This window comes from Taurulus bubalis (genome assembly GCF_910589615.1).
Source record: "Taurulus bubalis genome assembly, chromosome: 14".
NCBI classification, from domain to species: Eukaryota; Metazoa; Chordata; class Actinopteri; order Perciformes; family Cottidae; genus Taurulus; species Taurulus bubalis.
In genome coordinates, this window is record NC_136602.1 from 17,060,792 (window position 1) to 17,076,822 (window position 16,031).

At 41.4% G+C, this 16,031-nt stretch overlaps 1 protein-coding gene across 1 annotated transcript in view; it reads right to left on the minus strand.

The window, feature by feature from the left end:
* Positions 1–285: 285 nt before the first annotated feature.
* Positions 286–16,031, minus strand: part of macrod2 (mono-ADP ribosylhydrolase 2) — a 417,061-nt gene continuing 401,315 nt past the window's right edge. The window contains exons 16-18 of the mRNA XM_079229872.1: positions 4,258–4,296; positions 3,736–3,807; positions 286–1,500 (exon numbers count right to left, since the gene is read on the minus strand). Coding sequence (XP_079085998.1) covers positions 1,478–1,500; positions 3,736–3,807; positions 4,258–4,296 — 134 coding nt within the window. The 3' untranslated portion in view covers positions 286–1,477. The remainder of the gene's footprint in view (positions 1,501–3,735; positions 3,808–4,257; positions 4,297–16,031) is intronic.

The following is a 16,031-nucleotide window of genomic DNA, read 5'->3' on the forward strand; positions in this document are numbered from 1 at the left end:
TCCCAGACGGGGGGAGGGTGAGCTCTCGGGTGAGGAGGTCTGTCTCTTCTCATTTGATGCAGGACAGAGCCCGAGGGTTAGCGAGGCAGCATGCTGGAGATCAGAGGACGGACTAATTGTTTCCGTCCACCAGAGACACGCGACTGATCGCTCTGTTACAGTTGATCAATTTCACATATAACTGAAGGGAAATTAACTATACCAGCTGTGAGTAGAAAGAAATAAAATACTATAATTACAGAGGTAAAAACAAGACACATGACAAGAAACATTAAAAGCTGAGACATGGCTTCCACCTTTACATTTTATTAGTTGTTTCTGTTATAGTTTAGCAAAGCAAACATCAAAGTATGAAGGCATCCTTTCATAGAACTGTAATTAATCTGATCTTTAGTATGGCACCAATGAAAAAGAACATCATAAATCACAACATTTAATAGAAACCAAAACCATGTTTTAAAATCAAATTAAACCATTGACAACAGGCATTAGGCAACAGCCATTACATGTTTTCCTTTAGAATTACAAATCATCTGCAAGCGATCAAAACCAAGAATTCCTACTTGGATCACCTCCTTGTGATTGGGATTTTGTAGTTTGATATGAAATAAGGCAGATTCTTTCATTATAGTTATAGACAATCTGGTAAGGAGACAAGCGAAAGCGAAGAGGACTGTAATTCCTGTTTATGTTGATGAAGTTCAAAGCAATTATCTGGCATGCATTTTAAAACGGCAAAGAAAAAAAGGGGACAAGAACTAATCGATTTGTTAAAAGACACTCATATCCTCTTTAGTGTACGTGGGCCTTGATGAACAGTTTCTTGGTTAAAATGAGTCAAGCTGCGGTGACAGAGATCAGATGTGATCAGTGGCGTTCATACATAAAAGGCCGGGGAGTGACACACCGCCTCACAGACCGTGGTCTGAATGGCGGGCATATTCACTGATTTGACTAAACAAAGGAGCTGCAGTAGAGTGTGAGGAGACATGGCAGGTGTCAGGGTGTTGCAGGCTGTTGTCAGGTAATTCCACTGTTAAATGCCATCATGACGGTGGCTTTGTCAGAACAGAAGGATGGTTGATTGACTGACAGCATTACCGTGCTCTCACAGTGGGCATAGATCAAATTAAGAGACTTGAACCTGGTTTATCTCATCGCACGCTGCTGGCAAAACATATGGCTGTAACACACAGTGAGGTATGGCTCATCTCATTCTAGTTGATATGTTCAAGTCATATAGCAAGGTTTTGCACAGACATACATACACATATAGTACATACTTCAGGGATGAGTAGTTTCTTAACAAAGAGGGAATAGGCTAAATAAAGGTGGGGTGTGAGCATCTTGTGAGTAACTGGTTGTCCTGGGCCAGTCAGAGCCCTAACTGACATGGGCCAGCCTGACACCAGTGTGGTTGGCATTCGCACAGTTTTGCTGGCTGTGAGATGAGGTTGATTGTCCTTCCCTCAGCTGGTCATTCTTTCTTCTCAACAGTGTCTGGATGGAAAATAATGTCATAGTCTGAATTCAGATTTTGCATTTCTGGTTCTTACGTTTAGTACACAATACTGTGGCTTCTTTAATATTAGTGTTTATTTCTGGATGTTCTCTGATTTCAGCAAAACCTCTAACAATCTCTGCTAGGTTGAAATGATAATTGCACACCACAAAATGAAAGGGGGGAATGGAACGTGAGCTGAAATGATCAACAATATTATCAATGGAAATACTTAAGCAATTATCCAAACAAATGCAGATTCATTTTTCAAGCAAAACTGACAAATATTCCCAAATTCAAGTTTCTCAATTGTGAGCATTTGTTGCTTGTATTTGTCAAATGTAAGGGTTGAACAGCAGTGGGTTACCACAGTAAATGTCCATAACCATGTAACCGTACTATTGGCCTTCTGACGGCGAGGTAAAGCAGCGATCACTTCAAGTATACGCTATATTTAAAATATTTTCCCCGCTTCACTTTACCACCAGACATTGTGGCTGGTCTAATAGTTTGTGTGTTATTGTGTGACTTTTGGATCCAAACACACATCACTTACATTTTATAGACCAAAGAAATTCCTCAATTTGTCGAGTGAATTGTCTACAGATTAATTAATCATGACAATAATTATTAGTTGCGCTCCTGGAAGAAACAATACATTGCTGCTATTCTCAGTCTTACTAGTAATAGCCTAGTGGTAAAGTGTAGAGTCTCTCCTAATGTTGACTCTATAAAAACCATGGGTTATTAAAGGGTTTGTCCCATCTGAGGCATCTGGTCAAGATATTTCATAATACTCTGTCTGTAGACTTGAACATATGACATGCTGCCCTTTTTGCCTAAGACTGGTGCTAGTTATCATGCAGAAGTGTAAATATGTAAGCGATGCTGAGAACATTTCTAAGGGAACACTAAAAGCATCAGGATTCATCCCACTGAGGACATTGAATATCTACAGCAAATTTCCTGAAACCCTTGTGAAAGTTTGTAAAGGGCAAGAGTTGGCACCAAAGGTTATGGGGTCACCCAAAATCCTTTTCTGGGGACAAGGAATGGGTCTGTCATAAAGTTGCCTATTGAAATTTACAAACTGTATGTTTTGTTTATTCAAATCAAATTTCACGGCAATATAATCAGTTGAGTTTTCCATTGCCCTGGTAGACAGTCCTGCAGTACATCGTAGTAAATAAGAAACTAACCAGAACATTGAATATATCTACAAGAGCCAATACATTAATGACACATATTCATATTTTGTCTGACAGACAGATGGGTAATCACACATTTGGACACTGAGGCTGATCCATTTTCTCTGTTCTGAATGTGAATCTTTAGTAAAGATAAAACAACCTGCCATCTTTGTTCAGAAAACAGGGCCGTCTGTTGTGATTACCCAGTGTCATGTGTTTTGACGATGTATGATGGCTAATTTTAACTATAAACTGTTCTCTACCAGCTCCGTCATACACCATCCCACCTGATCCACCCGCATGTTCGACAACAGGCTTTTTCTTCTCTGGCGCTTTGTCTGGCATTGTTTAAGCTCTTTTCTTTATACACAAACCCGTTTGCCTCTGCCAAGTTATTTCCTATGCTGCTAGCCTGTCCTATTTATTCAACCCTGACAATCTGTTCACAACAGTTGCCTAATGATTTTTTTTCTACCTGGAAACTACGAGGCCCAAATCCGAATTCCATTCTTTTGGCTCCGTAGAGCCACACACAGAACAAAAGCAGAGATAGAAATTCACAGCACTCTCTTCATATGTCCACATTAACATTACATGCAGTCTTATTAACCTAAATCTCCACGGAGACCTGAGAATAACAACAGTGTGGTATCCTTATCAAATATGATTCATTGGCATGATTATTGCTCCTACACTCTGTGTTCGCTGAATGTTAAAATAATATGCTTGATTTATTAAATGTCTGATAGTTGAGTTTGCAGGCAATTCATCACACTCAATCTCCAAAGACGTGCTGACACGTTTATACCAAAAATATCCTACAATATAGCCTCTAAAGAGGGAAAAAGATGGAGGCAGTTGGGGGGAAATGGAGACAGGGAGGGTGAAACTGGGTAACACTCAGCTGCACAGCGCTGAGAAGTCTCCGGATGAAGTGAATTATAATTCAGCAGCTGTGGCCACTAATAAGAATCCGCTTATAAATAGAGATTGTGTGCGAGATAAGAGTGAGCGAGAGTACGAGTGCTTCCCCCACGCCCTTACCTTTGGACTGAATGCTGTCAGTTGGAATAGAATCAGGTTCTCCTGAGATCTCGACAGGATCTTTCATCTCCTCTAGATAAGAGCAGGGGAAAGAAATTAGAAGAATAGAGAAGAGAAGGGAAGAGGGACATGTGAGAAGTGCCTAGGATAATCAGGCAATCTGTGTTGCCTCTCTTCCTGAGCATAAAGCATCAATTTACCTAAAAAAATCTCTCTGCCCTGCCAAGCTCGTGAATCAAGCCAAGTGGGTTCACAGTTACGATGCAGCTAACAAGAACTTTTTGACTAGAAACTAGTTGTCATGTTTTTTTTTAACCTCAACAGATCTTCTGATGCTGGAGGGAGTTTCTACCGCTAAAATGTAAGTGCATCCAACATATAATTAGAACCCTAATATGCACTGTGATATTTTGAGAATGTAGGCAGGTATGTTGACAGAAATATCCACCCGTGAGTAGGAGAGGCAGGAAAGCAAGAAATAGACACAGCGCCCAAACCAGCTAGTTCATGATCTCTACTCACCTCCATTGCTGGTGCCAGTGTTGCTGATCTCAGAGGCCTCTGCAATGTGGAGCACATATAGATACAGACACATTACTCATCTTGAATGTCAAGTCAGGCTTGCAGATGTAGTTGAATAAATGTGTGGGTGAAAAAGGGTAAAAGTAATCATTTGTGCAAGAGTATTCTGCTCTTTTTATGTCACTTTCTGCAGAAAAAAAAGTAGATCATCCCAAAACCAGTCCAGGACTTCATACTCATGGCCTCACATTTACATTTGTCGTGATGTTTAACAGTCTCTCATGCCTGGAAATTCAGTGCCTTCCTAAAGTTATTCTTCAAAAAAGAACAAAACAAATGCAAAGGGCGAGCGACACATGCAAAATTAATTAGACTGCCATCGCTTTAAGGCAGCCTGAGACCCACACACATCCTTCTCCCGCTCTCGGTCTGTAGTCACACAACTCTTTCTTCGTCACTCACTGAGCAAACCTTGCCACTTCCCTCTTTGCAAAAACAACCATCCAAACAAAGCACACAATAAAAATAACTGCTCTCCCCAGGCAGTCCAGCAATGATGTAAACAAATACAACTGCTTAGTCGCATGATAGAAGAACGAGAAGAAAAGTGTTCTGTATCTTTACACTGACAAGTTAGCGGTCAGGGTAATTTAACTCTGCACGGAAACGCAGGTTCCTCTTGGTTTTAATTGTAGGTTTGGATACTTGTGTACGAATGCAAAGGTTCTTAAAGCAAGAAGAAAGCTTCAGATCTCTTTGCTTCGCTGGTAATTTGGTGTTAAATACCGCTATCGATGGAGAAAACACCGGAATTACACCGCTTCTTCAACATACAACTGATTTAATCTTTTGCAACATTTTGGAATGAAATTTCTTCTCCCTGAGACTCCATCGGGATTTAGGGACGGTTGAAAAGCAGGAAGGATGAAGCAACAACAATCTCTTTTTGATCCGAGGCATGGAACTCCACAGGGGGAAAACTAACATTATTTTTTTTCCCCACAAAACTATTAAAAAGATAATTCTAGTTATGTACAATTTGGATATTTAACAGAATTACATCTGAACAGTAACACATACATTATAGATATAAATATCATGGCTACAAAGATGTCCATTGGGGCAAGAAACGCCAGCATGGATCATAAGTTTACATTCTTGCACACAAGGTTTAAGTGCAATATTAGATTATTATGGTCAGTACGCCCACTTTTGATTTGATTAATTAATAATTTGTTAAAATAATCGGATTCCCCATCCCCTTGTTTATAACTGTTGTAGTGATGACATGTGCTCCCGGCTATGAGCAATTACTTTGAGTACAATGTTATCAGAACCGACAAAAGTGGACAAAGCCACGAGTCCCAGTTTTAGAACAATGAAGTATTCTTTAAAGTTTCCTGCTTTATTATAAAGAAGCCAAGAAGGAGATTAACCACCAGCTTCAGATTATAATCTTAATGGAATAAATTGACAGGAAGCAAGGAGACACACCATGAGCCACATGCTGGAGAGTCAGCCGTATGGCGTCAATAAATTATGCATACACATGAAACGATATGCCATGCATTACCACTCTTCCACACGATCACGTTACGGATATTGAAGCTAACGGCGGAACATGTGGAATGAGCCCCGATGTTGCGACTTGTGTCGGAAAAGAGCCTCCATCGTGTCTGCCTTTTTATATGTGCAAGCACAGCAGGAGCTCACTGAAACATGGCCTTATTCCAGACGCTCATTCCTTCCTCTCTCGCAGGTAATAACACAGTCTGTGTGCTAGGGTAGCATCTCTAATATCCAACACTGATCGAGACAAAGCACAAAGCTCAGAATTTCAATTGATTGCGGCTGCAGCTTCCCCTGCCTGCCGGAGGCTCGAAGGGAACAGCAACGCGGCTATGTCTTGCTCTCTAATTTGACTCCAGTGTGCTGACAGTAGAGGGGCTATCATTTAAGGGGAGGATGTGAGTGTGCTGTGGTAAACACATAAACAAGATGGGGGAGCGAGAGAAAAACGGGCCTCTGTCAAGGTTCTGGTGAAGGAGAGGCACAGTCCACAGAGAGCTGATAAGGAAAAGAGAAAAACAGGAGACCGCATTGACTCCCTCAGCAGGAAACCAGACAGCTTACACCGGTGGTTTTTCAAGCTGGGACCCTGAGGGGTCCTTGACAGTGTCTCTCCCCTCCGTCATTTTGGTGTGTAATTTACCAGGACGTAAGGTAACTACATTTGTATTCTGCATGGATTTTTGCAGGTGTTCATAGAAAGAGGGCATCTCATTCATAAGTATCTATATCTCTTGAATTACACTAAAACTAGCAAAACATTGCAGCATGAAGAAAGGGTGACTGGGTTTAAAAGGGTATCTTTTACATATTAGAACCATAGACTTTTTATCTGTCAAATGATCACGATGTTTCAGTGGTTTTCACAACGTGTTAATTTACAAGAGACTTGTCATTCTTTACAACTTTTAACAATTCTTTAACTTAATTTATTTTATTTTCATGTCACTTCAGCCTTTTAGAAGTTAAGTACAAACATCCCAGAGAGAAAACTCCTCAGTTGCTCAAGAGGAAGGATGAGTGTGTGAGTGTGTGTGTGTGCACACATAAGAGGGGGGAGAGGAAGGAAGAGAGTTGGGCATAAGTCACCCTTGAATGCAGACAAGCAGAAAATTACATCCCCCCCACCTTCCATTCATTTATAAGACAAGAGGTAGTTAGTGTTTTGTTGGTCAGCATTAGTGTAGTGCGCCACCGTATTGAACCACTATAGAAAATGTATTTGAACTGAACAGCAATGGCAAGTTAAGATTTTAGAGGACCATATTAATATATTAACTCTATATTGTATTCGCTGTAGCTTTTGTATGACAAGTTTTCTCATTATTTTTGCATCATCCTCAAAGAGCAATTCTGCCTCCACCACTTTTAATGTTCGTGTCATTCTAGCTCAGGGGAGGCAGTTCCTGTGGGTCACCCACATGGCATCATGGGAAACCGCCTATGCTTAATGTTCCAGACAGGCGCCTTGGGCAGAACAGGAGGTTCCTTTTGTCCCTCAGCCACAGGACACCTCACTGTCTTTAATTCAAATCCTCTTTTCTTGAGCAGTGAAAGAGTAAGAATCGATGGTGGTGTAGAGGTGTTGGTGCCCTACAGTGTCAGTTCCCCAGGAGAATTTCTTCTGTTCATTTGATTCCCAAACCTTGGCGTGGTGGGCTGGTCTGCTGTGTCTGAACAGGTCCTGGAGCTTTGATCCCAGCCAGCTCTCCCAGGTGTCCATCTGCTCTCACTCAAATAATGGATGTGACCCCTCACAATCGCAGTCTGGGAGCTGCTGAAAACCATTCAACCGTGCTTTCACTTCCCAGTAGCTGCTCAATATCTTTTCCTAAACTTTCCCTCTTAAGAATGGCCAAATTAAATGCACCACAGTTGAAAAACATTTACTGACTGAATGTCCTGCTGAATGTCTCCCTGATTGCATTAAGTATTTCTTTTTTGTCTGAGTTGATCAAATATCTAAAGGTCTTTGGTTTCTGTGGTGTTTCGGAAGCAGGCGGATGGCGGCTGCTTCCTCAAGAGCATTTCCTCTTGAGAGAGTAAGATAGGAAAATGTCAAGGTCAATGCTAGTATCTGAAGCTCCTTTCCTTTCAGAAGATGAGAGCAGAATTCATTGCAGCAAGTAAACTGGGTGGCCTATGAGGGACTTGAGCCTGGTCTGCATTGGGCCATGTATATTAAACAAGTATCAAAGAGCCCCTCGTTGAACTTTGCATGGACTAATAGCTTTGGGGCTGATATGCCTACTGCAATGATAATTAAAGACATCTCCCTGTTCAAGCAAAACAAGAGCGGGTGGAATTCAACAAGTGCTCAACCAAAAGAACTAATGAGCTAGTAAATGTGGGAAGCAGCCCATTTTCATATGTTAATGTTAGGTTTGTAGTGCAGGCTTGTGGAAATAGCTCAACTGCATGAGCTGCCACTCTTAGAGTTTTGTGAGGAGCGTTTGATCAGAGTTTTCTTTTCCATGAGACGGAACATTGTCTGACAATCTGAGCCAATTAAAGAGCACTGAGCTGTGACCTACAGGGAGACGAAAACAAGCTCAATAAACACTGTGACCGCCCCTTTATACTGCTGTCCTCCTGAAAAGCCAAGAATCTTCATCAATATTCCGCCTTTCTTCTCCCTAAGAAAAGGTCGAGGGGTTGTGGACATCAAGTAGCATTGTGCTCCCCTGCGGGTTTGGGTAACCTTGCGATGGTGGCTGTGATGGGGCGGCTCCAAGTTGGGTCAGGACCCCAGAAACAGGCTGAAAGGGCCCAAGCTCATTACACAGGCCTGGGCCATGCTTAACAAGATGATAAAAAACATCAATTACTCTGAATTACTGAAAAGAGTACAGGACACCATCTGCTTTGAGGTTAAGCTACAACTCAGAGAAGGTGGATGAGAGGGCAGAGAGGGATGGCGGGAGACGAGACGAGGGAACATTTGACAACATATGTTGCCAAAAACAAGGGGAAAGTGACCACTGGCAACCCACTGATGAGACACCACAAGAGTTGAAAGAAACAGGAGAGCCAGAAAACATTTTAGCTTCTCTGGCAATGTCTCTCACTCCTTTTAGTCATTTTCTGTTCCCCACTTTGTCCAAGTTAGTGTGAAACCGTCACAGTGGTCTGTCAGAAGACAAAAAAAGGAGATTAAAAAGAAGAGCTGAAACTGAGATGAAAGGAGTAAGTGCATAACTGATTAAGTGAATACGTCTGAAAGGGAGACAAAACAAAAATAGACATGGAGGGGGAAAAATGCAAAAGAGGCCTCCCCCTGTGTGACCTACATACCTGCTAGACCTGCCGTCAGTGGTGGCCAGCTCCTCTCACATCACTCGCTGAATTACTTTACATAATCTTTAGATTCTCCCTGCAATACTGGCGGGCCTGCTGCAGGAAGGTGCCCACCCCCGTCTTCAGTACCTATTGTGGTTTACTACATCAAGGCACTGACGCACCTTGAGGGGACTAGTACATCTGACACAAGATGATCGCAGATACAACAAAGTGGCGCGTGCCACAGCTGAGGGAGGCGTAGAAGCAGCAGGTCTAGATGCCTGCTACGGGCCAGCTGACTGATTTGCCGTTATGAAGTGATGCTTCCTCTGGGCAGAGGCAGATTAACGTTTTCCGCGGGAGATCATATAAGGGACTGGTCAATATAATCAAAGTGCTTGTCGAGACTGCATTGAAAACTAGGACTCGTGGCAGAGCAGCTGTCTATCACTGAAAGGTCAGCAAGAGAGCAGCTTGGTTGGTAAACCTCAGTAGAGATCAGCAGTCTAGTGAGAAACTGATAGAGATTTAATTATAGCCAATGAAGACATTTCATCAGATATTGCTATTTACTTTTACTATAGACAATCGCCTTTTCCATGATTTTACTGTTTGCCCATTTATGTGTTTTCTGTGATACTTATTCTAATTCATCAGTTCCTAAACATATCATTATCATAACATGACATAATATACTTAATTGAATGACATAATTAGGGCTGAAAAAAATATTTCTGTTGTTCGGTAATTGTGTTTTTCAACGCTACAAGCAACAATCCAAAATAGCCTTTGGATAATTGTCAAGGAAGTACATTCTCACATTTTAGAAGGTACCATATCAAATATGACATGTTTGCTTCAAAAACGTTAAAAATACTGTAGTATATCAAAATAGTATACATTATCAATCAAATTATAGACGTTGAAGCTCTAATTATGTCATGTTATATGTATTGCATCATACCCTGAGAGATGAGAGAAAGGGGTCAATATCTTAACGATACTAGCAAGTAACATTTATAATCCAAAGGGTTAAAAACTTAAAATCCCAGCTGTCATGTTTGAGTCTCAAACACCATTCTCAATATCTCCCTTTGGTTTACTCATGTTTCGAACAGAAGTAGAAACATGAGTAATACCATAAAATATTCCTAATTGCCTCCAGGTTACAGGCAAACCATACAGAGATCCTTCATTGCTCTGTGTGTGTGTGTGTGTGTGTGTGTGTGTGTGTGTGTGTGTGTGTGTGTGTGTGTGTGTGTGTGTGTGTGTGTGGGAGATTAAAATGTGTTGCAGACTTTAACACATTTGTTGCATCTCTGCTAGCTGACAATTTCTCACTCTCCTCGGAGTTGATTCATTCGCCATCTTTGTGAAGCAAACAGAGGGGAGGACACAGGACAAGACAACTGATCAAAAGAGGAGCTTCAAAGGAGGACAGAAAATGTGTGTCTGTTGTAGCCTGAGACCTACTCTTTGAGGCAGCGTTCTGGGCCAGAGGTGACCAACACAATGGACATTGTGCACATTGTTGGTCTATTCCCGATCTCCAGCTACATGTCCAGAGTCCTGTATTTCTCATCAATTAGAAGACATCACAACATGACGGAGGGTACTGTCACGCTGAGGAATGACTGAATAAAAGTCCCTCAGACTCCAAGGGATTTTTAAAAATGAAACTTTTTCATCTTGAAATCACCAGGAAACAGGCTCAATTTGATATCCAATGACCTAAAATTAACAAAGCTAGTCAAAACAAGGCGTCAAATTGAGTTTAAGGCGGAGGAGCAAAGCCAAATGGAATGCAGTGATAAAAGCTGCATTAATACGGATAAAGATAAGGCTGTGGTTAGTCTCCTTACGGCACTCGCAGACAATGCCTCAGCAGGGCGGTGATTGGTGTAACTGCTGTTCCTGGACTTTCACAGTCAGTGTAAGAAGCTATAAAACACATGCATAGCCTAATGTCTCCAGCCAGTGGCATCTTTTTCCCTGAGGAGCCACTCAGTGTTACAGTATACAATGCTATGCCAAAAGTTAATTGTGTGCTGACAACTCTTTGCCACAGGAAAGACGGTATTGCTCTCCAGAATTAGATTTACATCCCCAGTATCCCATTGTTCACAAAAGGCAAAGACAAAAGGGCACGAAACAACCAATTAAGCAACGCTTCAAATCCTTTTTGCTAAGACGAAGGAACATAAATGCAAAGCGCACTTCAGCATCAACTAATTCTGAGTGGAACAAACCAATGCATTTTGGGATGAATTATTCAAGCTGCTAAAAAGAAAGAAAAAAAACCCTCTCCTTTGACTTGCAGTAGATTACTAAGAAATTCCACACTTTGTACTTTAACACAAAAGAGCGACCACACAGGGTCACGTTGCTGTGAGAGTTTGGTGTGTACCTCCACATGGCTAATGGCAGTCTGCTGGATTTCAGAAGAGCCCTTTGTGTGGACTTGTTGTTCTGTTACAGTCAAGCTGAACCATCAAGGGAGTGAACATAGAAATCAATAACACCCCCCCAAATAACATTCACAAACAAGAGAATAAAACCAATTCTCATAACAGTTGTTAAGGGGATTTGTTGCACCTCCATTTTGATGCAGTTTTTTTTTATTGTGTATCTTAGAAGAGAGAGAGGTACATGATGTGCATGTGGTTTTTGGGCACCATATGGCACTTGTGGATGCAGCTGGGCTTTCTGCTCAGAGCCTCCAATACAGTGAGCTGCGAGTGGTTGTGGCAGAGTCAGCGCTAAATAAAGCACTCACAGCCATCTATACTTAAAACATCCGGTCCGCCATGGGACGAAAAGAACACTTGGAGATAGAAAGTCATGAAATCTAGACAATAAAGTCAACATAAACAAGTGAAAACTTGGATAATGAGTGTGAATAGAGTTTACTTGTGTTGATGTGATGATGTTTTAACAACACAACAGGTCTAAGGAGAGAAAAAGAAACAAGGAAAAATCAAAGGGAGCGATGAGCAGTGGGAATCTCCAACAGCCTCTGGGCTGATGTAATGGTGCCTTGTCTCTCTGCTGTGTTGAGACTATATTGTTGTGATGGCCTGCTGAGTCTGTCTGTCTCTCCATCCCTTTTCCTGCCCTGCAGGGTCCCTCCTGCCTGGCCTTAGTGTGCCATTACGGTTTGTCCACATATTAGCCCTTCTGGTCTGCAAGCAGCCATGCCTGGGTAGAGACCACCCCCCTGAAATATTGTCTGTAGAGTCCTTCTATAGTCAAGGAGCCACTTTCATCCCATAGTCGGCCTCTAGCAGAGGCCACCTTTATCAAAGGCTGAAAAATACGAGAACCATTCAAACTCTGATTGCAAGGTTGTCTGTGCTTCATATTCATAATGAAGAGCAGAATTATAGCGACAGCACTGTCTTTTGGTCACATTATTTGTGTTTGTGTTGGTGCATTGCATGACACACAAAACTTGCTCAAACTCAAAGTTTGATTAGAAAGAAGGATGAGCTGCTGTTCACTCGTGGCATTGACTCTGCACAGCCATTAAATCTTACCGTTGGAGCCAAGACGATAGCTATCGACTCCTGCATGAGATTCACACATACAAGGAAAAAACAATTTCTGTTCACAACTCAGATTTATTTATTCCTAGCTTTAGGCAAAGACAGTCTTATTTTAATTCATGGATGTTTCATGAGCTTACTGAAGCGGGTACTCTCACAAGTCACCAGAACAAGGCTGGCTGGCTAGATATTTCAAACGCAATAACAATATCGCCACCATTTCCATTTTAAAGTGTGTTATGAATATTCATAAATAAAGGCTGCTTGTATTCTGATTCAATTTGGGGAGCCTTTATATAATCCCAGATATCAGACTGAGAATCTTATTGCCTGTGCCTGAGATATCTAACACATAGCCAAAATTCATATTGTGAAGCCTGATTAAAAATACAAAATCTCCGCTCTGTCTGCCTCCCTATCTCCACTTCTCACAGATATTATAGAGAACTAAAACCCCCAGAATAATACTGTTTGCATCTTATGGTTCTTGGTTGCTTATATCACATTAAACTGAGTCATTTGTTGTGAGAAAGAACAACAAGACTAAATGCTTAAACACAACTGAATATTCATACAAAAAGACCTGCAATGTAAACAGCAGATGGTGCAGTTTGGTATTATGAACTGTTAAGACATTAGCAAATTACCTGTGTAGCATCCTACATCTTTATCCAATACAAGGGAATGTGTGTGGACTCAATAGATTCTTACATTAACAAGGTTTAATGACGACAAGGGTGAAAATGAATAAAACACAAAGCTTTGTACAATTTAATGTGACTGAGCTGGGACTGAGATGCTTAGCTGTGATAAACACATCCATATGTGCAATATTGAGCTGTGTGGGAACAGCCGGTTGTTAACAGCCACTGCCGACAACTGGGAGCATGGGGACATAAGCGTGTGGATGTACAGGACGATATTTGAAACGCTGTAACGACATGTCTGTCGTTCACATCCTTCAACGTGGGATCACTAACATGTAGAGTGTAAACTAAAGTAGTACTGAGTTTAGTACTGTTGAGTACTAAACTCAACAGCAGCATATTAGAACGCATTTACTGTTTTATGGGATCAAAGAGGCGTCTTTCTTTTTGGCCTCTGTTGGCAGGGGAAATGGAAAAATAATGAATTCACTGTATCCTCATATCTTACATTTATAACAAAATAAGAAAGTTGCATCCTCGTGGAGAAATTAAGCACGGCCAATATAAATAAGGCAGCTGCAATATGTGTCCATTTGATTGATGAGGTTTGGCTCAACGGTGTGAACTTGTTTCAGAATCGTATGAAGCTTGAACAAATACTTCACCCACAAAATGACCATTTTTATATAAATACCTCACCCCGTGTTACCTTGAGTTATTAACATACCTCCACAGTGAACAGATAAACAAACAGAAATCCAAGTCTCATTTATCCAGTCGTATGCTCACTGCTTCCCAAACACATGCATCTTCTCTAAAACCTTTCTATTCAAAACACTTGTGAGTCTAAAGTGTTTTAAATAGTTATTCAATAGTAAGACTTCTCTCTGTTTTCTAACTCAACCTTGAGGCATGCAAGAAAAACAAAGATTCCTTCAGTAATTCTAGGTAACATGGGATGAGTAATTGAATTGGTCATTTGTGGGTGAAGGATTCCTTTAACAATTTTCTATATTGCCTGCAATCAAGTAAAGCTTCTCTTTTGTTTCTCCCTGAACAGGATATGCAAGAAGAAAACACATTATTTCACCATCTCTAGTTATTTGTGCTTGCATTACTACTTGGTTATTGTGAATATCAGACAAAAACACAAAAGATAAGCTAGTTAAGGAAATCATAGGTACCACTTAATGTAAAAGACAGACACACACTCAAGACTCATTCTTAGGTGTATAAATATGTGTGTGAAGCAGCCTTATATTCAGCTGTCCTCAAATTGTTTGATTCATTAGTCATTCCTCCCACCATTATGAGGCATTTTATCACTCCTTTCAGTGAAGTAGATTTAACCTCTATGACCATGAGCAGGCCGCCTGATTACAGTTATTATTTTTAATAAAGGGTATTGGCTCGGGAATCATTTGGTCTCGTCCTGTGAATAGCTGGTTACGCGTGGCTAAGCCGGGGCTGTGTGACAGTTTGAGTCTGCACTCTGTCCAAGGCCCTGCTCCTCTATACAAAATGCAATCTGCCTGCAATCAAGAATGACACCACTGTTTACTGCTTGACAGTGCCACCACACAGTACGCGGCCCATGGCAACCCTAGACAGTGACAGACACTGGCGGGCTCAAGCACGACACAATCAACAGGCTGAAGTGAAGCTTTCCAGTGATGGAAAGCCTGCAGTGTTTGTGGGACGTATTCCAATGGCTTTTCAGAGAGGATGAAGAAGGCTATCTCAGATGGATCTATCTGGAATGTTCACTGTCAACCTAAATGAATTGAATGTCAGTCAAAGAGAAAGTGAAATGGAGGTGAGGGAGTGACACAGACCTTTGTGTTGTGTTAGTGCAGTGGTGGGAGAGGGGTGGCCGGTGCTCAACGATCTAACCCTCAACTTCTACAGACAATACCCTCAATCAGTGAGCAAGAGATTGATGAGAATAAATAAAGATAGATTATCCCATGTGGTCAACTAAATAACATAAATGAGAAGAAAGAGTTGTTTGATCCCAACAAAATGGCTGGCTTTGCCCTGGAGCTCAACTGGAGTGGCTAAAGCGATGTGTCAAATACCGCAGCGTGGTCAGTGCTCCCTAGCGTCTGATACCAACGCACAGGGTCACACTTTGGCGAGCGTATAGTAAAGCAACGGGCTTGCAGCTAACTCCAAAGTAAACACAGTTGTGTCCTTATTGCTCAGAGCTACTGATGTGTTATGAAGTGCAAGATAATTTACACGGTGAAACAAAGACAAGACTTTCACCCAGGAGACAGCTGTTCTTGTCTTGTGCAAATTAAATTAAACATTGACACGTGTCACGTCAGTCGCTAGTCTCGTGAGTTGCGTGTCGAGTCACTAATCATACGAGTCATTGGTCAAGTTATCGTAAACCACGCTCTTTAACTAAGTGGTTTTGTTGCCTAAACATAAATTCCTGTGAAGACGCACTTATAATAAGTGTAAATTAGAACAGCATGGTGGTGTATGTGTAATTGACTCAGAATAAACTATAGTGCTGGTGTTCATGAAGGAGCAGGTCACCCAGGGCAATTGTTTGGTTCATTGATGTCTTTTTTATAGCACGGAGGAATAAGCTGTTTTAGGCGTTTGATACACAAAAAACACTTCCTCATAATTTGTTAACGAAGACATAAGACACATACATTGCTCGCCACGATTCTGCCCACGAGAGAGCAATGCTGAATCTTTTTTTTAAAATATCTGCTCT